Source organism: Schistocerca cancellata, chromosome 2 (assembly GCF_023864275.1).
Source record: "Schistocerca cancellata isolate TAMUIC-IGC-003103 chromosome 2, iqSchCanc2.1, whole genome shotgun sequence".
NCBI classification, from domain to species: domain Eukaryota; kingdom Metazoa; phylum Arthropoda; class Insecta; order Orthoptera; family Acrididae; genus Schistocerca; species Schistocerca cancellata.
Window position 1 is genome coordinate 448,407,151 of NC_064627.1, and position 23,961 is coordinate 448,431,111.

General features: G+C 37.9%; 1 protein-coding gene across 3 annotated transcripts in view; it reads right to left on the minus strand.

The window, feature by feature from the left end:
• LOC126161940 (glycerol kinase-like) overlaps window positions 1-23,961 on the minus strand; it is a 274,510-nt gene that overhangs the window by 24,291 nt on the left and 226,258 nt on the right. For all 3 annotated transcript variants that reach the window (XM_049918115.1, XM_049918116.1, XM_049918117.1), the window contains 3 exons: window positions 18,327-18,437; window positions 15,367-15,623; window positions 7,305-7,510 (listed from right to left, as the gene is read on the minus strand). In XM_049918115.1, coding sequence (XP_049774072.1) covers window positions 7,305-7,510; window positions 15,367-15,623; window positions 18,327-18,437 — 574 coding nt within the window. The remainder of the gene's footprint in view (window positions 1-7,304; window positions 7,511-15,366; window positions 15,624-18,326; window positions 18,438-23,961) is intronic.

The following is a 23,961-nucleotide window of genomic DNA, read 5'->3' on the forward strand; positions in this document are numbered from 1 at the left end:
CTGGGAAGTGTAACATACATGAATGATCTGACAGACAGGGTGAGTGTGATGAATGGACCTTGTTATAAATTTAGAAAAATTTAAGTTGATGAGTACGAAAAATAATTCCATAATCTTTGAATACAGTATCAGTAGTGTGCTGCCTGACAGTCACATTGATTAAATACCTAGGTGTAACACTGCAAAGCAATACAAAGTGGGACAGCGTGTAAGGGTGGTAGCAAATGGTCACTTCTAGGTATGTGTAGCTCATTTATATAGGAGACCATGTATAGGACACATGTGCAACCCATTACTGAGTACTGCTCAAGACTTCGGGATCACCACCAGGTCAGGTTGACGTAAGATATCGAAATCGAAGCAATTCAATGGCATGAAGCTACATTTGTTACTAGTAGGTTTGATCAACATGCAGATATTACAGAAATGCTCCACATACTCATATGGGAATCTCTGAAGGGATGACAACATTTTTTATGCAAAACACTACTGAGAAAGTTTAGGTAACTGGAATTTGCAACTGACTGCAGTACTATTCTATAGCCACCAATGTACATCTTGTGTAAGGAACATGAAAACAAGATAAGAGAAATTATGGCTTGTACAGAGACAAGTAGACAGTTGTTTTTCTCTTGCTTGAGTGTAACAGGAAAGGGTACAAGGGAGGGAGAGGGGCAGGAGGGGGAGGGATGGAGGATGAGGAGGCAGAGGACGCGAGGGGAGAAGGGGAGGAAAAGGAAGGAGTTATAGGTTTTACAGTATCATCGCTGACAAGATTACTGGAGGTGGAACACAAGCTTGGATTGGAAGAGTATGTGCGCTTTCAAATGAATACTCTCAACATTTGCCTTCAGTGATCCTGAATAAGAGTCCAGTGTGGAGAACAGGGGTAAGCGAAGGGGGAAGAGTGTGAACAAAAGAGAGAGCTAGTGAGGTGAGATGGAGGGGGTGTGAAAGGGAGTTAGTGATGGAGGGGGAGGGCGTGAGGGTAACAGGGAGCTAGTGATTTGGGGGAGGGGGGTGACAGTGAGCTTGTGAGGGGCAGGTGATGGGGCACTTGTGAAGGCCAAGAGAGAGCTACCGAGTTGGAGGAGAGAAGGCAGTGAGGTTGAGGGGGAGGGGCGTGGGTGGGTGGGTAGAGGGTGGATTGGGGGGAGTTACGTGTGTATTTACGGAGGGACGGGGAGTGAGATGGGGAGGGAGAGAAGAAAGATAGTAACAAGGAGGCAGCGATGGGGACGGGTGTAGATAAGGTGAGGTGAAGATAGAAAGGAGGGTCAGGAGGACAGGGAGGTAAGGAGAGGAGTTGGAGGTAGGGAAGGTGTAGGACATGTCAATAAATGTTCCATGTGTAGTATAGCTCTGTCATGTTTTGTCAACAACCAACAGAAAATTCAGTTAATATCTCATAAAATAACTTAATAGTATGGTACAAAATCAAAGAATTAGAAGGCTGGTTAAGGGGAAAAAATGAAATAATTATTGGTTGCAGAAAGTTCTGCAGCAATTTTTGCATTTATTACCCCTCTCATCATACCATCATGTATCATTCAGAGTTATATCTTGAAATTGGACAGCTTTAACAGGAAGTATATTTAGCACCGCAACATTAAATTTAGATAAAACTCAGACAAATAAAGTATAATTTTAAATGCGTATCCCTGAATGATATATCAAACTTCACAGATTTAATCATCATCATAAGATTATGCCCATTTCTTCACAGAGTACTGCTGTTATCATATTTATACCATAATGACTGCAGATTCACTTCAAAATGTCAAATAGTAAGCAGAAACAGCATGCACCACCTCTACTCACTGCCAATCCTTTAGTTTCAATTGAAGATACTGATCATTAAATGCTCCACGATTCAGGTACTGGAACAATCTGTCTTCATGCTTGTTGGGGCAGCGACCAACTCATTTCCATACTATCAAACAAAAGTGCTACTAAATACTACAGCGGAAAAGTCATCTAAATCATTCAAGTAAATAAAAGATCATATACTGATACTATAACAGCTGCTAAGTAGCTGGAATTTTCGTGGAATAATGGATGTAAATGAAAATGGATGCAAGTAGTAATTATTAATATCAATATAAGAACTATGTATTTCATGTCTTGCATCTGAGACAAGCAGGTTAAATTATGTACTCCTTTCCTACTTTGTCTGTTTTATTGATGCTAAATAAATGCATGCCATCATAAACAGAGCCAGTGTGGAAAATGATGAAGCCTTAATTTCTTTTCCTTTTTCAGTTAACCCAGAATTCAAAAATTTAACAAGAGGATAATTGTTTTCAAAAAGTTGAATCATTTAGAGAAAAATAAATACCATGATAAATTACATTATTTATAATTACGATGTTTAGCATACCAAAGAATACTTCATTGGTGCAGTAGAATGTGAAACATTATAAGATAACTAAAATAAAGAAGCCCAAGACTAATGGAACTTTGAATTCTCATAATATACTTGGATGTCGTGAGGTAATCAATCTGCTATATTTAAACTTCACTAAAATTTTTGAAAGTGCCCTGTCTGTAATATAATTTCAATTCTAGAACAAATAATCTCATTTATAGAATGCATGATTTGTCAGTATTTATACTGTTTCCAATGCGCACCAACCCATTCTTTAAGAAATATGAAACATTAAATCCAAGTTGTCTTGAGAAGAAGCTGCATAAACTAGGTTAACATCCAGACTGGCAACATCTGTATGTAGTATGCACAACTGTGTATTTTCAGCACTGGCTCATGCTCCCTCTTCTATAACCAAAAGAATTTTGCATGACAGTCTAATGATGCTTAATGCTAGCTTACATTCGTAAATTTTCCCTGTGTAAACTTAAAATACTATGTATGTGATTTTTCTGTAACAGTCCCTACTTCTCCGTATGGCTAAATCATTCCATTTATTTCCTATAATCTGATGTTTTCCACCTGGTAACACATTATTTAATTTCTGTTCCACTGAAAGCTTTGACTCATCGCAATACGCTTCACTTCTTTGCTTTCTAGTAACGATACAGTCTCTCAAACTAGCACAAGTAGTACCATGTGAATGACTTCGGGAGAATAGATATCTCAGATGCTGAAGTAAGTTCAAATAATACTCCTTTTTTAAGATACTCAACGAAAACTGTCCCATGCGAATAAAAAAAAAAAAAAAATAAAATTAAAAAAAAAAAAGCCATGACCTTTCCTGCAGTTGGAACTATATTTGCCTTCTTTGGAGCCAATTCTCTGCTTTCAGTCCACTGTTCCTTCATTTCAGGTGTCAAGTCATGGACTCAGGTTTCATCCATGTTTACACTGATGCCTTACGGCTTTGAAATATTGCCAGACACAAAACTGAATCATCCTCAAGATGATGTTTTTGTTTCATTGTGAGTAAACACAGTACCCACCTTAGGCATGTCCAAATTTTCAGACAGTATGTTTACAGTACTTCTTGAAACATCTAAAATTTCTGCTAGCTCACACGCTTTCAGGTGACAGTTGTCTAATAACATTTTGTGGATTTTCTTCAACGTTTCTGTTGTGCTTAACTCATTTGGTAGACTAAGATGTTCGTGTTGGCCTCACTTAAACACTGCCATCTAATATTTTACTACTGTAAACAAAGGAGTGGACTCTCCACTGAATAGAATCTAGCTCAGATTTAATATCAGCTGGACTTCTTTTCAAATGAAAGTATTCAATAAAGATGACTAGTTTCATCCATGTTTATAAATTCACTGAGAGCTGCCAAACAAATACTACACAACATAGCATCATCAAACTTCAATCTTAGGCTTCTTAAAGCTGATACTTTCAACTATAATCATTTATTTGAAACAACACCTGCTGTCTACAGGTCAGGTCATGTATTTCTGCAACACCTGTCATAACATGTCGACTTGTTCAATTACTCCAAAAACTGTCAATGAATTGTACAGATGACACACAAAAACCATATATTCTGTTTTGTGCATCCATGCTTCAGACTTTATTTTTAGGTTGTGTTTTAACTGACACTGAGGTACAGAGGTAGATGTGGACAGAAGAATCTCAAGCTGGAAGAAAGATTTGTCCCAGTTCTTGCTTATAAAATCCTGAAATAGTTAGATCATTTGTCAAAAAATAAAACAAGGACAGTTTGGGTTTTAACATGCCATCTATCATTGTGACCAGCAGAATGTCACAGTCTACTCAATTTCATTCCTAAATTTCTCTTTTGATTTCATTACGCAGCACAATTTTACACAAAATCTATTTAACATGCTGCACATGGGTAAAAATTCTTTGTTAAGAGAAATATTACTATAAGTCATCCATAATTTTTTTTTACCCCTATGTGTTCCTGGCACAAAAAAAAATTTACTGGATTTAGTGCCAACAATCACTGTGACTTATACTGATTTGGCATAATATGGAGAAGAAAACAATTAATATATAACTCAGTTTGCTTTATACACAGAGATTTACGTCATATTGGCATCACAATGAGGTTAAATTCATGTAACTAAAATACAACTAATGCAGCACAATATAGTCAGTTGAAGGGGTTGGTGGAAAAAAGGGCTAACACACAAGAGGCTATTTTGAGTTATTTACCTACTAAATGTTTGGTTAAGTTCAAAGACAAGAACATTGATACAAAAGGACAACTTATATGATAAAAGGTGATTTCTAATGACACACATGGAACTAATTGTTATCAGCATGTGGTGCACACACACACACACACACACACACACACACACACACACACACACACACACACACACACACAAAACTGTTTATGTGATCAGATTAAGCCTTACTGTATTGAGTGTTAGCACTTTCTTCTGATTACCCATCCAATTACTTTCTGCTCATGTTAAGTGAAGTTCTCTGTTTATTTAGCCAGTGAAAAGACAAAACTTTGTTCTCCCAAACTCATAGTGAGAGGTGCATATTTCAGTTCCATATCATTTTAAATATAGCACTAGGGCGCAGTCACTTAAGGAAAGATTAATACTCTGAGATGATACCTTTAAAATTACGGCATCGGTTGACGTGCCAGAAAGTTTGCTGCCTTTAATTTAATAGGTGTGATTCCTCAATATTTCTCTTATTCCTGAATGTGCTTTCATCATTTTCATGTAATTTGGTTTCTCAGTAGTGACTGTAGTTCAAGTATATGTTGATACATAGTTGAACATACTGAAGAAGAAGCCTGTATATTTCCTTTTGATATGTGGGTTTTAACAGTGACCGCGTTCTGCTATGCACTCAGTTTCATCGATATGGTAAGGTGTGGTGTGATCAATGAGGATATTTCTTTTGTGTATATTCTGTGTAAGATCGTTATACTGATTTCTTAGAAGGTGGTGGTGGTGATGATACAGATGATTCAAGATGATGCAGACTGTGTTCAAATAGAAATTTTGGAACAAAATACTTGATGTTTTTATCTGGACTTGAATTGAATGGTGCTTTCAATACATAATTCCAAAGAGGTTTTGTTTTCAAATACAACACTTTACACTAGAATCAAAAGAGGAGATCAGATGAGGCACTTAGGGACAAGTGGTGGAGTTATTCCCATGTATAACATTTTTCAAGAGCTTGGAAGACCAAGGTTGAGGGCATACTCTGAGGAAAGCTGGAAATCTATTGATCACGTTCCAAATTCTGTAACATCTTCAGGGCAATACAGACAATGCAATACTATTTTAGGCTGCCACTGCCAACCCCACTCCCCCCGACCCCATTTACAAATTACTTGATGAAAACATGGAAGAACAAACTTAAATCTAAAACAAACAGTGCAAGGAAGTTACAAAGCACAAACTTCTCTTCTCCAACCTGTGCACTATCAAAGTTTACGGAAGCATCATTGCTAAGCTCTCGGGGGGAGGGGGGGGGGGGGGGGGGGGGGTGGTAGGTGGCAAAAAGATATGAGCTACAGTCTACTTAGTGCAAAGTCAGCATTATTATTGTATGCAGTAGACAATAGTTTCAGAAAAGATCCTCGAACATGGTAACTGCACGTAAGACCAAATGTATGCTCATTATTAAATTTGTTTGTAAAATAATCAGGCAGCTTTCTGAAAAACCTGTATGAACTCTTGACCAATATTTCCTTGTTTAGAAAACAGTATTGTAAAAAATAAAATTCTTTATTAACATACATATTAATTAAATAGCATTAAGTATTAAACACCACTTTAAGCAAGTTTTTTTTTCTTTAACTACCTTTGAGTTACTATTATAGCTGAAAATATGGTAAGAACAACCAGTGCAAGTTTCTACTCTACAAATTAGGACACAAAGTGTTAAGCGATCATTCTCTTTTTTTTACTATAATATCATATCATCTATTATCATGCCAGTATCCACATTCAGTTACAAACTTACTTCCCAGTGTAAAAGTACTGTACAAATATCAATTATCTACACATTAGGACATAACAAAATTAAGTGACATCAAATTTATTTAACATCTGGCAAATATTTTTCAGTGCCATGGAAGTGTGCATTTATGTTTCTCTTTTTTTGTTTTTTTTTTCTTCTGCTTCTCTTCATCAGAGTAGAAAATGGGGCTAACATGTTTAAATCAAAGCACTATACATTGTTACTAGTGTAGATAATATATGAAGGAATGGATCATTTTACAATATCAAGGAATAGCTCTGTATCACATTTCATCAACAACCCAACACTGAAATACCAGTCTATAACCATGAGGCTACTTTGAACATTTTATAAATCCCATCTTCAAAATGCTGAAGCCAGTTTTTAGCAACATAAAATCTGGCAAAGCAAAGGAGAATTACGTAGCTGTTCTAGTTAGTTATTTAAAAAAAAATATTCTTTGTTGTGGCTGTCATAGGTAAATTTAAGCCTCCATTAAAAATGCTATGCAACAACAACTGAACTAGAAATTATAAAAGAAGTAGATCTCGATCTAAAGAAGTATCTCAGTTCCTCAAAGGGAAATTTTGAACACACTGAAATACTGTGGTCTAATTGCAATCTTATTAGAGGACAAACTGAAGCAGAATATAAAGAATATCAACAGCAGCATATTTGTACTGTCATGTTACTTCCAGTTTCAAATTAATTAAGAACCCCACAAAGAGGTATTTGATGCCTAATCAAGTGACATTATGCCTGGGTGTAAAGTTCAGAGAAAATTTACAAGCCCTAGAAAGAACATTGTTACACATTTCACTTAAAATTGTTTTTAAGGACAGAATAAAATCTGCTAAGATGCCATCATTTTGACAGAAGATGGAAAATACATTTAAAAATATCATGTACATACCAACAGGGATTCCACAAATATCAGCCTGAAGCTGCATAAGCAAATCATTTTGTGTCATTGTTCCATCAGCTTTCAGTTTCCTCAGAGGAAATCCACAATCTTTTTTCATTGCTTCTAATATGTCTCGTGTCTGGAAACAGACAGCCTCCAAACAAGCTCGAATAATATGGCACTTTGTAGTAAACTGCGTCAATCCACAGAGGATGCTGTCAAAATGAAATATCACAATATACTGCATGAATTCTCTAAATACATCAGTGAGTGAATGAAAGTATTTAGAATCAGGATAAACTAAACTGAATAATTTTAAAAATTAGTTTCCACAGTTAAATAACCTGCTTACTATGGTGTGGTGTTGATGAAACAGTACCCCTGACTGTTAACCACATCTAAATCTATTACGGGGCTGCATGAAGTAGTTTGATATTGAAAGCATTCTGCATCATATCAATTACTGAGAATTGGAACTGTCATTCACAGTTATAACTGCTTAGGTACACAATCATTCCACAAAACAACCCTGAGAAGATCTTCAAGGATGTTTAACATTGTCAGAAAAAAATTACATGCTACATATTTATAAAGATCTGATATGCTAATACTCCTTCTACAGATCGCAAGTAAAACTGTCCTCGAGGATATCAAAAAAGTCAAAATATATTTTTGTATTTTTCTATTATACATAAAAACCTGACCCCACGCATAAAGTTTACACAAACTAAAGTTTCATCCCCAGAGACCATTGCCCAAGTCATATGTAAGAAAACCACTGATCTGTACCTTGTCTTTTCTTATGTAAAACATTAGGTCTCATTATATCAAATTTATTTGATTTGAAACATATTTAACAATTAACCTGAAACAAAAACTTCTGAAAGAGACAAGGAACGCAACAAGATACTACTCTTGTGGTAAGATGACCTTAAATGACTGCACAGAAATGTAAGAAACTTCACTATGGCATAGTGTGTTTGCAAGAAAGCACTTAGCTGGCTTTTGAAGTAATTGTAAGGTACAAAGTATTTTCATATCTTATGACTCTAAGTGGAAGTGGAAAAAGAGACACACAGTTAAACATGGAAGATATGCCTTAGGTGTGTCTGAGAACACATCACAACCCTGAAAGTGGACAAATCTTTCAGAGATGTTATTCATATTCTCATCTGTTGTATTCATATTCATTCATTCATCCATCCACATACTGTGTTGCATACATTGCATCATGAAAGAGAGTCTTCATGGATGTGGAACAAATCAAGTTATGTATGACAGCTAGAAGCAACCACTGCTGGCTATTTTTGTTAAGTATACTAAAACAAAATTATGCCAATCCTTCAAACAGATAATTGTCATAATTACCATAATTACTTTGTACATGTATGTTAGGAGAAAACACCTACTAAAAAAAATAAAAAAAGGCACTGCTACTCCTCCTATACTACTCAGTTGCAGTCCCTCTAATACTTCAAAGAAAGCTTCTGTATAAACTTATACAGACCACTGTCAGTTGCATATATACTAGAAATTCAAGCTCTATTACAAATGCCAGGAGGTTATAATTAAAGTGCAGATATTCATGAAGGTGCAGTGAGGGCTGTAACTGTTGCATGACAGCAAAACTTAGCATATGTGCTAATTCATTAATCCTGAACTGATTGATGCTAAAAAAAAAAAATACTTCCAATTTTGACCAGCAGGTGCAAATCTGGTGCTGTATAGCACCCCATCAACACCCCCACTGCTCATACTGAACAAATTTTGTAAGCAGCAGTTAATAGTAAAATCAACATGCTTGTTCACTGGTTTGACCTTTTCATGCTCATGTCCTGTTACTAATCCATTACACATGGAAACACTTCTATATGTCTTTCCTGCATTCAGAGTGCCAGATTTGAATCTAATGACCAAAACTGGAATTTTCTTCCCAGAGTAAATTGGTTCCACATTAATGCATTAGAACATCTACCAAGTTTCGCTGCCATACAATAATTACAGCCCACACTGCATCTCTGCGAGTAGCTGCACTTTAATTGTAAGCAGTCAGTATTATAGTACATGTAATTTACATTGTTGAGCCCAGTATCCTGATAAATTGTAGGAGTGGCTAATTAGGTATTCATAAATATTTGGGGATCTTCAGTAACATGCCTGATTTCCAGTGGCATCCTGCAATAGTCTTTAGCACCAGAGCATAAAATTCCATTCTGAACCCTAGATAGGGAGATGTAATCTCCATGAAAATTGTTTCTAGTTTTAGTATTATGGTTGTAAAGTGCAAAATTCATTCAAAATTCACTCTTGTTATTGATGACAAATACTGTTATGGAGTATATAAATTAGTATGTGAGTGAAAGAATCCCCGTATTCACGAAAAGGCTCCTGCAAGACCTTAGGTTATCACCTTTACTCAATGTTCTTTTTGCACACTTCTGAAGAATAAATACTTTTTCTCACTTTAGGTGCAGTGCTCCAAACGATTATGCCATAGAACAGAACTGAGTGAATGTGTGCTAGCATTCCTGTCTGCAGTAAACACAACAAGATATTTCTGAGTGCAAAGTGGGCAAAAACTGAGCTTTTTGGCTAACTTATCCGCATGCTGGGACCTTATCAGTTCATTATCCACTGGGATGCCCAAGAACTTATGCATGAAGCCTCATTCAACGTGTGCCCTTTGATCTCTACTTCTGGTACCTGTAAGTTATTTTTATTTGTGTGAAATTATATCATATGAATTTCCATTAGGTTAAGGATTACACTGTTAGCTGTGTCTAGTTTTAAGTCTGTTCCATTATTCTCCTGGCTTTGTCTAGTATGGATGTATTTGGACCAGTCATCACTATACATGTGTCATCAGCAAATATTACAGCTTTTGAAGAGTCCTGCTATGTCTTGGATAAATCACTTATGTAGGTGAAATACCCTCAGACTTCAAGAAGAATATAATAATTCCAATCCCAAAGAAAGCAAATGTTGACAGGTGTGAAAATTACTGAACTATCAGTTCAATAAGTCACGGCTCCAAAATACTAACACACATTTTTTACAAACAAATGGAAAAACTGATAGAAACCGACATCGGAAAAGATCCGTTTGGATTCCTTACAAATGTTGGAACGCATGAAGCAATACTGACCCTACAACTTATTTTAGAAGATAGATTAAGAAAAGGCAAACCTATGTTTCTATCATTTGTAGACTTGGAGAAAGCTTTTGACAATGTTGTCTCTGCCAAGGTATATGAAAACATCCTCGAGGGCAGAATCCAAACTAGGGTAAAGTACAAATCGAGAGACCAACAGCATGGCCTCAAATCTGGGACGTCAACAGTTGACCTCATATTTGCAATGAGGCACCTCCAGAAGCACCATTATGAATTTGGGGAAGACCTTGTGATGGCTTTTCTCAATACTGAAAATGCACTTGATATCACCTTTAGAAAAAGGGTCTAGTAAGCACTAGAAAAGAAGGGAGTGGAGAAAGAGATGACAAGCAGAATGGAGGATATGTACTGTGGATGTCAGAGTTGTGAGAAAGTCAGAAATGAAAGGACAGACTGGTTCCAGCACACAAGTGGTGTGAAACAGGGTAGTGCATTGTCACCTCTCCTCATTGTGGTCTTGGATGAGATAATGACCAAGGTAGAAGAAAAAACTAGATATGACAAGCAATGGTGTCATGGATGACTTGATGATCTGGGGAAACAGGTGGGAGGATATTCAGGAAGAGTTGGGTGCTTGGGAAGAAACTGTGAGACAGTAGGGAATGAAATTTAATGTGAACCAATAAGAGATCATAGTTACAACTAGAAAGAAAGATAGACTAATTAGAATGAGGACTGGAGGTGAACAACTGAAGAAGAGGGAGAGTGTCAAGTGCTTGGGATGTGTGATGGAGACAAATAGAAGAAATGAGAAAGGGATCAGTGAACATGGCAGACAGGCACAGGTATTCCTGCAAATTGTTAGGAGCCTGGTTTGGAATAAAGACATTCCACAAAAAAACAAGGAAGTACTGTAAAGAAGTTTACTACATCCCAATACTAACATATGCATCTGAAACATGGATGATGAAGAAATGACATGTAAACAGATTACAGGTATGTGAAATTAAGTTCCTCAGAAGTAGGATAAGAGTAAACAAAGGAGACAGGATGAGGAGTGAAATGGTAAGAGAAATAATGAAAGAGGAACCCCCGCAGAGCACGATAGAAACCTCAAGGCTAGGATAGTATGGGCACTTAATGAGAAAAGAAAACAAGAGGATTCTCAAGAATATACATGAAATGGGGATGTGAAGGGAACAACCAAGAGGAAGACCAAGGAATAGAAGGCTGAAAGGTGTAGACAAATGTGTTGAAACAAAAAAGGCAGGGACTGGACCAGACTGAAAAAAGAAACAGGGTGGGAAAATAGGACTACATGGTGGGGCTTATGTTGCAAATAGACCACAGAGATCATCATTAACACTGTGAAGTAGTTTGCCTGCTTTGTTGGTAGGTAGGAAACAACTGTGTAATCTGTTAGCTCTTTGTGATTGGTCCAGTCCACTCTCCCCCCCCAAAAAAGCCGAACCATATGGAAGAAAAAAATTAAAGAAAACGAACAAAAGGAGAATATTTACAGTATCAGGAGATAAAAGTTTTTTTAGTCAAGCAAAAAGTGTCATAAATTAGTAACAATAAAAATGGAATTTCATGAACATACACCATTTGTTACTCTTAAGTTCCTCCAAGAATTGATGAGAGAATAAATCTCAGGCTTACAGCTGGATCTCACATATCGTAAAACACCCAATATTAAATGAAATTATGACACTAATTGATTAAATGCTATTACCAAGCATGAGGTTTTGATCTCCATGCTCCCTTTCCTGAAATGTCTGGTCCATTGTTGCTCTGACTGAAATTAACATGTATATGCCCACTTGTGCTCGACTTTCATCACAAATTGGTTCACTGTTGCTGCAGAGCATATCTTTCCAACTTTTAATAAGCCCAAAGCTTTGGTAACATTACAACAGCAGTCACAATTGATTAATTTGCCCCACACTTATGACAAAATTATTTCTTTTATGTCACAAATCCAATACTCTGCAGTCAGTTGCAGAATCTTCACAAGTGTAATTCTTTCTGTGTAACAGAGAGAACACTTTGCCCTGCATATTTGCTGTACTGAAGGAAGTAAGTAGGACGGCCACTGGTGTTCACAGCAGTGAACTTCAACTGTGTTCACTGTTTCCTGCATGAATGTCATGCCACATTGACATAGGGTTTGATAGACCACAGAGATCATCATTAACACTGTGAAGTAGTTTGCCTGCTTTGTAGGTAGGTAGGAAACAACTGTGTAATCTGCTAGCTCTTTGTGATTGGTCCAGTCCACTCTCCCCTGCCCCCCCTCCCCCCCAAAAAAAGCTGAACCATATGGAAGAAACACAGTAGCCTTCTCAAGTTCCTCTTCTGTTTCTTTCAGCTGCAGTGTCCGTGTAGTGTGCATTGAATCAGTTGTCCTGTGTAGCCATTTTCACAAAAGAAGCCTTTTAGGTTTCTCAGTTCCTTAGTGAGACATTTTGTCACTTGGGGTACAAGCCTTGTGTAACAGTCTTCTGACCACTCCATTCCCCTGTGATAGTGAATGACAGCTGTTGGCTTTTGAATTGAAGTCTGTACAAATCTCCCATTTTTCCATCCACTGGTAAATTATGCCATCTGCTCTTTTGATAGGATATCAAGGATTTCTTGGAGTTAATATGTCAGGATTTAGATGTTAGTACAACCAACTTCTTCAGGTAATCTCTGACTGACCAATTTACTTACTGACTTCCTTTTCAAGAGGATATACTTAGAGAGGGCAATGAAGTAGCAACTTTCACCAGTTGTGGCCCATGTGTACCGTTGGAACCTGACATATTTCTTCCATTACATTGTAACAATATTGTGCAAAGGGAAGTTGCTACTCACCATATAGTGTAGATGCTGAGTCACAGATATGCACAACAAAACGACTGTAACAAATATAGCTTCTTTCTGTTGTGCCTAAGTGCGACTCAACATCTACGCTATATAGTGAGTAGCAACTTTTCTTTTCACAATATTGTTTAGTCCATTCTGGATTTCCCGTTGTTCCGTTACACTGTTTGTTATATGGCAACATGCAAGAAATATGCTGAATGATTTCCTTGTACAGATCAACTTGATAAATCGTAAGATCAACTCCACTATGAAAACTGAAGTGAATTGAAGATCGTCTTTCTACATATCATGGCACAGAAGATAGCAGATGGCACAGTGGGCCTTAAGGTTTACAGGAGAAAGTCAAACTGGCCTGTATTTTAAAATCAGCACATGGCACAGATGGATAGAGTGCTTAGAATGCTGTTTCAAGGGGCTGTGTTCCGAGATCATCATCTCTCAGAGTTATACTGAATCAATTACAACCATATGAAGATTATGCCACATACTTCTAATTACTGGGACTGTGTCACAATATACACAATTGATGTATAAGCATGGATGGTTCAAAAACACTTTTCCACAGAAGCGACTTATCATTTGGCAACCTCCACCTCATTTTCCCTTGCACACTTCCACCTTTGTCAGTTTTTCACAGCTAGTCGTGATAGACATTGTGTACAAATCTTACACTTGGGCGCCCCATTCAGCTTGGGGCCCCAAGTGGCTGCCACAAATTGCAATACATCCTGCATAGAAATTTTACAGTTGTGGTGCCTCTGGTGCCCCTCTCATGTTGGTGCCCCAAGCAGCGTTGTGTGTCACTTGGCCTTTAAACTGGTCCTGGATATAAGGGCAAGTTAATCAATTACAACTCCAACTACTACATACGAAGACCTGGAAAGCTGCACTTACATTAACTAACATTTCTACAGCAACCGTTAACATCTATATAGATCATCTTTGCTAGTAGCTTCTCTCTATCACTATAGCAACCTTTGACAGCTATTTCATATATCTTTGCTAACAGCACATATGTTATAGAATGGATAACACACAGCCTAGACTACATTATTTTAAGCTAATTATTTACTACAGTTTATATTTTCTGATGGACAGCTCTTTCATAGCAACTTCCTGGCAGATTAAAACTGTGCTGGATCGAGACTCGTACTCAGGACCTTTGCCTTTCGCGGGCAAGTGCTCTACCCAACTGAGCTACCCAAGCAAGACTCACGCCCCATCCTCACAGCTTTACTTCTGCCAGTACCTCGTCTCCTACCTTCCAAACTTAACAGAAGCTCTCCTGCGAACCTTGCAGAACTAGCACTCCTGAAAGAAAGGATATTGCGGAGACACGGCTTAACCATTCTGGTATTTGATGTATTTTAACTATAACTCTTCTTCAGATCTTAGTAATATAGACTGTTTTAATACATTTTATGCATAGTACACAGTGTACTTCTGATTGGTTAACACTGATGTCATACACAGGACATTTAGCAGTCAGTTCAGCAACATGGGTCGGCACAGCCTGCTCCATGGAAGTACATCTGCCATCTGTGTACATGTAGCTTGCAATTTTATTTCAGTGTATATATGTTACTGTAAAGATCCCTCTATCTGTACGTGTGTTATTTCAGAATCTGAAGATGATCCTTAAAGACTGAAACCGATCACTCCGATGAAAAATTTGTGATCAAGACTGCTTTTTAATTATCATATTAACTGGTAAATGAAAGCAAACACCTTACAACAACAATGAACTGACATTTGATAAAGTCAGTGAGTTAGTGGATATGTTGTGCATTTGACACACACTCAGGCTTTGTGGAAGGGAGGAAAAATGTAAAAGCAATGTACTCATGTGTATGGCTTCAACCAGCCTGATAAGGTGAGGGCAATATGGTTGTGGATGAAATATTGTGCTCAATGGACGAAGATATACAATAATGTGCATAAGAATCTCTCTCTATGTGCTTTCTCTCTCAACACACAATAAATGACATTACATTTCCAGCATTAAGAGTTAATTTTTATCAAAATATGTCCATCACAAATAAAATATTAGTGCTTCTACAGTTTAAAATTTTTGAAATAATGTCTTACCCACGAGCATCTTTTCTCCAATAAGGTGCATAAAGCCCAGAAAAAGCAGGAACAAAATAAACATCACCAGTAGTCTTTACTTCATCGGCTAATTTCTCTGACTCAGCAAACGTACTTATTAGATTCATATTGTTTTTCAGCCACTTAACAGCTGCTCCAGCTACTGCCACAGAACCTTCCAAAGCATAAACTGGTTGAGCCGATTTTCCCATTTGATAGGCAACTGTTGTCACTAATCCATGGCTGGACTGCACTCGCTGCCAATTACAATTTACACAATTAGAAACAAAAGCAAGTAACACTATTTATAATAAACAAAAGCAAGTAATTATATTAATTAATAATGAAAATACATAAGGATTATAGCAAAGAATTACTTTCCGAGAATGATGAAAACATATTTCACAGATCACTCAGGCAGAATTAAAAAGATCTTTAAAAAGACCATAAATAAGCCCAGAATTTAATCAAGTTTAGCCTGACATGTTTTGACACTGAACATCATGCTCTAAGAACCATGCCAAGGTTTCTGAGGGACAGCAGAAAAAAAACAGAAAATAAATAGAAAGGAACAACAAATAATCAGGGGGCTAGGGTGGCTCTGTGCCTGGAAGCGTCTGAGACAGAGACGGTAAAGAGTGTGATATGAGACTGGGGGACATGTCGCACATCATGTTTGCTGATAAGCCACAGTCATTTGGGGACTTTGATGGTTTAGTGATTAGCATAGAGAATATTAAGCATACTGGTGCTAAATGGGAAAAAGCTGAAGGGTTCGCAGTGGTACAGGAAGGCAGGGGTCAAGTTCCTGTGGTGTAAAAAGTCCATAGAGATGAGTTTTGTTTCAGATGCAGTGGTACGGAACAACTGATAGGGGATTGTAAAATTTTGCATGCAGCAGGCAACACAAATAGCTGTCGCTGGGAACCCGCAGGGGCTTCTGGAAATAGGAAGCTGCCATGTGGATGCAAACCGTTTGTGCTTTAAACACCGGGACGTTGTCACTTGTGTGCATGAACTTGGGAAGGGCACCTGTGTGTGCACTTATTGACCCTGAAAGTAATATCTCCATTATTGATTATGAATGGTTGAGGGCTAATAGAAGTCTGGCTGGGATAGGGAAGGTACAACCAGGAAGTGAGGATTGTTGCAATGTATCCAGAGACCCATTGACAGTGGTATGGTCGGTCAGGTACAATGCAATATTGGCATGGGCGAGTTTACCTGACCAACAAGGTTGTACAGAAGTTAATGGTTAAGATTTTTAAGAGGTTGGGCTTGAACTATGACATTAACAATGCTTTGCTGACTTCAACAAACAACTGCGCAGTAGCCATCCCCGAATGCTTTGTGTTTTGTGTTGTGTGTTGTTTGTTTTTTACTTATTTTGAAATAAGTGAAGCGACTAATCCTGGTCCATCATGGATTTTGATTACGACCCTAACAACACCAGAAGAGATCGGTGATTCCTGTGAAAATGTGTCAGTTCTGCTGTAGGCCGCTGCCCTGCTGGGCAAAATGCAGGTGAGGTTTGTTTCCCTGCACCGATCCTTCCCTTGTGGCGGTCAAAATTCTCATCTGTTTATGGTCTCTGCCATCTGTGACAATAGCCTACAGTGCCCACCCTCTGTGCAATAGTGATTGGGAAACAAAATCTGTAACTTTTTAATGGAGTTGAAATTCGTCCTCTAACATTAAAATCGAGTTTCTGTATGCTCGGTTCTACTACTATGCTAAGTGATCTGTCAGTTCTATCTGTAGCATTGTCAAACATGGGTTGAAGGTATAAGAATGTCCACAAAAGGTCAAAATTAGTAGTCTGCAGATTTTTTAATCTTCAAATTGGGCAAGAAAAGACAAATAATGTCCAGAAACACCTTACATCGGAGGTGCATTCACTTAACTGGCAGGAAAATGCTGCTACTTTTCAACAGAACAATCATTTTTTAAAGATTAAATACAGCCAAATGAAGAAAACAGGCCATTCTGGATAAAAAAGTGTTGAAATTTTTGAAAAAGCAAACATTCCACTCACAAAGTTCCCAATCAGCACTTGTTCTAACAGTCAATTTCTAAGAACTAATAATTTGTTTGTTCACTCGTGTAGCATGATGATCATTTAAATTTGTGCATCTAATCATTTTCAAAGAAAATAGACCCAAATTTCAACAAAAATTGATGTGAATTTTAGAAAAGATAGATGCTCCATTTTCTGGTCCCTATTAATATGTGTAAGCTAAACAAACGTGGAAAGCACCAACTGGCACATGCATAAGGTACAAAAAAGGGCCCATCCATTCAGCAGTATTGAAACAAATTTTAAAAATCAGACTGATTCTTTCATTCTTCACTGGTGTCTAGGCTAATATAAGTCTTACACCTCCTAGCCTCTTACTTTGCTAGCCCCCCTGCCCCACATTGCATGTCACCCTTAACTTATCCTAGACTCATACCCATTTTCCTGCAGTCTCCTCTTTCTCTCTTCTGTCCCCATTATCTAATCCACTCCTTCACATTATCATGCCCTGCATGAGCTCACATGGTACAGTGCCTGTCATCATTCCTACAAGTGCACCTTCTGTTTCACACTCCTGCAACCCCATGCATTGCATCTGCTGTCTCATCAATACATTTCTTAGGGGTGGACCAATTTACACTAATGTGTCTCCTGCAGATCAAAAGGTCAGACATCTTCAGTCTAAGCAACATCATCAGTAGAAGATGAATATTACTATACAACTGTGAAGTATCAATGTATGGGAATAATACATAGATGTAAATCATTATGCTGCTGAAATGCACACATTAGCTTGACTAGTGGACAGTAACATGAAATTTGTTATGTTTAGCAACATTTACTTTAATTAAATAAATTACTATTATCTTTGAAAGAATTATATATCACAGCACATCTCAAAACAAAGTATTTGTAATTATTTTATAAAAGTACTTTGGCTTACTGTTGTTCCGGTGTTGTACATGAGGAAACAGCCAGACCGATAGGTATTTTTTGCCTCTCCCTCTTTCAAACACATTTCTCCAACCAATGCAGACTGCTGGTTCCCTAAAATCTAATAAATTTAAGCATATATAATAAAAAGAAAGGTTGGGACCTTCTAGAACAAACTGTGAACAGTGTAAATAAAAAAAACGTAAAAATCTTATTGGGAGATTTCAATGCTCAGTTGGGAAAAGGAAGGAAATATAAAGATATAATTGGAAAATGGAATCCACATAAATTTACGAACAAAAATGGTCAAAGACTTGTAGAACTCTGCACAGAACACAACCTTATTTCTAAATCAACATACTTTAAGAGGAAGCCAAGTAAACTTAAAACATGGAAACATCCGGACTGGTGGAAGGGGGAGTGGCAGCTAGACCATGTCTGTATGGACAAAAATTTTCATAAGGAGATCCACAATGTTAAAATACTGAGAGAAGTAGACACATGCTCAGACCATTATATAGTTAAAATTAAAATCAAATTCACTCCATTAAAGAAGAGGACCAGAAAAACTAATAAAATAAAAAGGAGGTTTGACCCACATCAGCTAATTAAAAATAATAAATACCAACAAATAACACAAACCATCAAATTAACAGATGATCTAGAACAACTAGTGCCTAATCTTAAAAAAGAAGCAGAGAATCTAGCTCCCCTGAACCCACGAAGGAAACATGCATGGTGGACATCAGAATGTGAAATTCCATGAAGATAGACACCAAGCATGGTTAAAGTTTCAAACACATAAAACAGTAGAAAATGCCATCAACCTAAACAATGAAAGAAAAAAATCACACAAAATATTAGAAGAATCGAAAGAGGATTCCATAAAGACATTATAAACTCTATAGAAGGTAATTATCATAAAACCAACTCCAGGAACTACTATAAAATCTTTGGGAAACAACTACAACAATATGAGGCCCCTACACTAATACTGAAAGATGAAGATGGAAGAATGGCACACAGTAACAAGGAAAATGCAGAAATCATGGCAAAAGCATTTAACAAACTTCTGAAATGCAAGGAACCCAAAGAACCCTTACAAATCAACATAAATACCCCAATAAAAACCAAACCTAACAAACCAGACCCTCCAACTTTCCAAGAAGTAGAAATAATTCCTAAAGAACAAAAAAATTATAAGGCATGTGAAGATCATCAGGTTTTTGTTGAAATGTGGAAATATGCAAGTGACACAGTCAAGACCTCCTTACACATGGCTCTAACAAAAATTTGGGTAACAGAACGATTCCCTGAACATTGGACCACAGCTATCATCCACCCACTACACAAAAAGGGAGATAAGAGCAACCCAGACAACTACAGAGGAATCTCTCTCCTAGATTGCACATACAAAATTCTATCCAAGAGCCTATATGAAAGAATCAAGGAGCAATTAGAATAGGAGTTAGGGGAATATCAGGGAGGTTTCAGACCATGGAGAAGCTGTGCAGAGCAGATAATTAGTTTAAAATTGGTTATGGCATATGACAAGAAACGGAACAAACCTCAGGCAATAACATTTGTAGATTTTAAGAAGGCATATGACTGTCTTCACAGACCTTCAGTATTACAAATTTTAAGAAATCTAAGACTCCATCCAAAACTAACTAAAATAATACAACTCACTCTAACCAACACCAAATCAAAAGTGTGAAATTTAGAGGAGAAATTTCAGAACCATTCCTCATAAAAACAGGCTTACGACAAGGTGACTGCTTATCACCATTACTGTTCAACTGTGCACAGGAATACATAATGAGAGCATGGTACAAGGACAATCCAAGGATGATAAGAATTGGAAGTGCAAAAGATGATATTAGCTTAAACTGCTTGGGATTCGGTGATGATTTTGCTCTCCGTTCAAGAAGCCAGGCAACAAGTGAAATCACTACAAGAAATAGCAGAGAAAGTAGGCCTTAGAATATCATTTGAAAACTGATCCACCACTTGCAAACAAAATTACAATAGAAGAACAGGAACTCAAAATTGTTGATAAATTTAAATATTTAGGCAAAATAGTAACATACAATCTAACTGAGAAGCCATCATGGCAGAATAGAATAAAAAAACTGAACTATATGCAAATTACATTACCAAAACTACATACAACAAAAAAAGCCTATCTATAGATGCAAAATTAAAACACTATAAAACAGTTACACAACCAGAAATAACGTATGCAGCTGAAACTATCTTCAAAACAATTAATACAGCAGAAATTGACAGAATACTAAAAATAGAAAGAAGAATAATTAGGATGTGTATAAATAAACAGTATAAAATAAATGGCCATTGGAAAACAGCATCAAATGAAACAGTATATAAGAAAATAGAACCAGTCATGAGCACAATCGGGAAGAAACGCATCTCATTCTTTGGACATCTGATGAGAAGTCCTGAAAACAGAATTAGTAAAAAAATAATACAAAAATTGTGGAATAGCAAGAGCAACATTAAATGGATCACAGAAATTAAGGAAGATATAAAAGAATTCCAAATTACAGTAGATGACCTAAACAACAAGACAGAGAAAACCAGAATACTGCAAGACCCGCAAACCAGACTACAAATGAAAATCAATATAAGGAGTACAGGAAGAGTGGTCTCAGATGAAGGAAGAAAGAAAATATCTGAAAGAATGAAGAAATATTGGGCAGATAGAAGAGCAAAACACCTTTCATATAAGAATAGACTCTAATAATTATATTACCTAAATATCATATTAAGTTATTGTTGAGCCAAATTGTATCCCTGTGTAACAACTTGTTTACAACTTTGTATTTTTGACTAGAGTGGTTCAATGAAGGCCAAAAAATAAATAATAATAATAAAAAAAGAAAGGTACTGATTAAACAAAAAAGTAGTTTTTCTATTGGAAGATACAAATGTGTTCAAAAAGTATCAAACCACCACCTTCTAACAATAAAAAAATCCAGCATGGAATGTAACAATATTATGAGAAGGAAAGTTGCTACTCCCATACAGAGGAGATCCTGAATCGCAGATAGACGCAACAAAAAGACAGCTTTCGACCATTAAGGCCTTTGTCAACAATAGCCCCCCCACACACACACACAAAAATGCAGCTCCCACACACGACTGCAGTCTCAGGTAACTGATACCGCACTGCCAGCAGCAGCACCAATGCATGGTGGGAGTGGTGACTGGGTGGGGGTAAGGAGGAGGCTGTAGTGAGGGGAGGGAGGGACAGTATGGTGGGGGTGGCGGACAGCGAAGTGCTGCATGTTAGATTGAGGGCAGGGAAGAATGGCTTATCTCTCCAGTCTCCCACCACCTTACAAAGTGCCACCGTCCGGTCACAGAGGAGCATTCCAGCCATACCTCAGCAACTGAATTGCATTCTCCACCAGGGTTTGAATTACCTCTCGTTGTGCCCTGAAATGAAAAATGTTGTGCTCACTATCCTTCCCACCTATCCCACAGTGGTATTCCACCATCCACAGAACCTACACAATATACTTGCCCATCCTTACACAACCCCTGTTCCCAATCCCTTACCTCATGGCTCATACCCCTGTAATAGGCCTAGATGCAAGACCTGTCCCGTTCATCCTACCACCACCACAACCACCACCACCACCACCACCACCACCACCACCACCACCACCACCAGTCTGGTCACAACCTATCCCATCAAAGGCAGGGCTACCTGGAAACCAGTCATGTAATCTACAAGCTAAGCTGCAACCACTGTGCTGCATTCTATGCAGGCATGACAACCAACAAGCTGTCTGTTTGCATGAATGGCCACTGACAAATTGTGGCCAAGAAACAAGTGGACCATCCTGTTGCTCAACACGCTGCCAAACATATCTTTCATTTCAATGACTACTTTACAGTCTGTGTCATATGGATCCTTCCCATCAACACCAGCTTTTCTGAATTGCACAAGTGGGAACTTTCCTTGCAATACACCCTATGTTCCCATAACACTCCTGGTCTCAACCGTCGTTGGTCACTGTCCTCACCCATCCAGCCCTTCCCTCTTCCCATTCCAGCACTACATATCTGTCATCCCATCACCATACCCAATCTTTTTATTTCTCTCTTTATCCGCTACTTTCCCCCTCCCCCCACCTCTCCCCTGCCAACTGACGAATGCCTTAACAGCCGAAAGCTATAATTGTGTCTTTTTATTGTGCCTACATCTACATCTACATCTACATTTATACTCCGCAAGCCACCCAACGGTGTGTGGCAGAGGGCACTCTACGTGCCACTGTCATTACCTCCCTTTCCTGTTCCAGTCGCGTATGGTTCGCGGGAAGAACGACTGTCTGAAAGCCTCCGTGCGTGCTCTAATCTCTCTAATTTTACATTCGTGATCTCCTCGGGAGGTATAAGTAGGAGACTGGGACTCAGAACCACCTCCTTCCCTGTGCAAACCAAAGCAGTGCAGCGGGTTTCATTTGGTGGAGATGTGGTGGGGTACATTCACATGCAGTGACAATTTTTCTCCCACTACCAGACAATATCTGTCAGTCTATGAGTGAGTGAGGATTTGTAAGAAGCACTCATACAGTACCAGCAAGATGTAAATAACTGAACAAAATGAGCAGTGATATTCCATTAAATTGTGCCAAATGTCTGGTGATATCAAAGTCAAAAGCATTTGCAACATTCAACAGGCTTTTGGTGGCTGTGCCTGAGCAGCTCACAGATAAAGAAGTGATACCATCACCTCAAAAGATGGTTGCATATCAGTGGCCACTGAATCACATACAGGTAGAGCCTTAATGGGGCAATGTGATGTAATTTGAGTATGTGCAGAATTTGGTCATGGAAAACCATAGATAGAAGTAAGCACTGTATCATTACATTGAATTTCGACCAATCATATATGCAGAAGCAGTGTGCTGATAAAATTCATACCAAAATTGCTGACAATGGAGCAGAAGTAGCACTATCTGGAAACATACACGGCACACTGGACAAAGCAAACAGTATACCCTAACTTTCTGAACACTGATCAGAAGCAATGAGAGAAGAGATTACAGATAGAATCCGGAAACCAAGATGAAAATCATAACAGTGGAAAGTTGAAACATTCAACACTCACGAGGATGGGGATGGGGGCATAGCAGGTTCGCAGGAATGTGAAGATCGTGGTGAACATTTTCTTCAAACCTCATGGGATGGTGCATTATGAGTGCACAATGCAACACCAAACCATCAAAAAGGAAAATGACAAGGATGTCCTTCACTGCCTTCACAAAGCTGTGTGATGGAAACAACTGGATCTGTGGGTAGCAAAAACTTGACAGCTGCATCATGACAATGCACTCATCCATTCTGCATATCTGATTCAGATTTTCCTTGCCAAATAAAACATTTCTGTGGTTATTCAGGCTCCCAACACCCCCGAAGTTGCTTCATATAACTTCTGGATGTTTTCCAAGATGAAAATGCCCCCGAAAATAACAGTATTTGAGTCAAGAGGGGATAACATACAGAATGGAATGGCATTCAAAAGATGCATTCTAGCAGTGTTTCCAAAAACCACCCAAGTTTTGGGAGAAGTTTGTTCATTACGAAGGAGACAACAGTGAAGGGGATTAAAG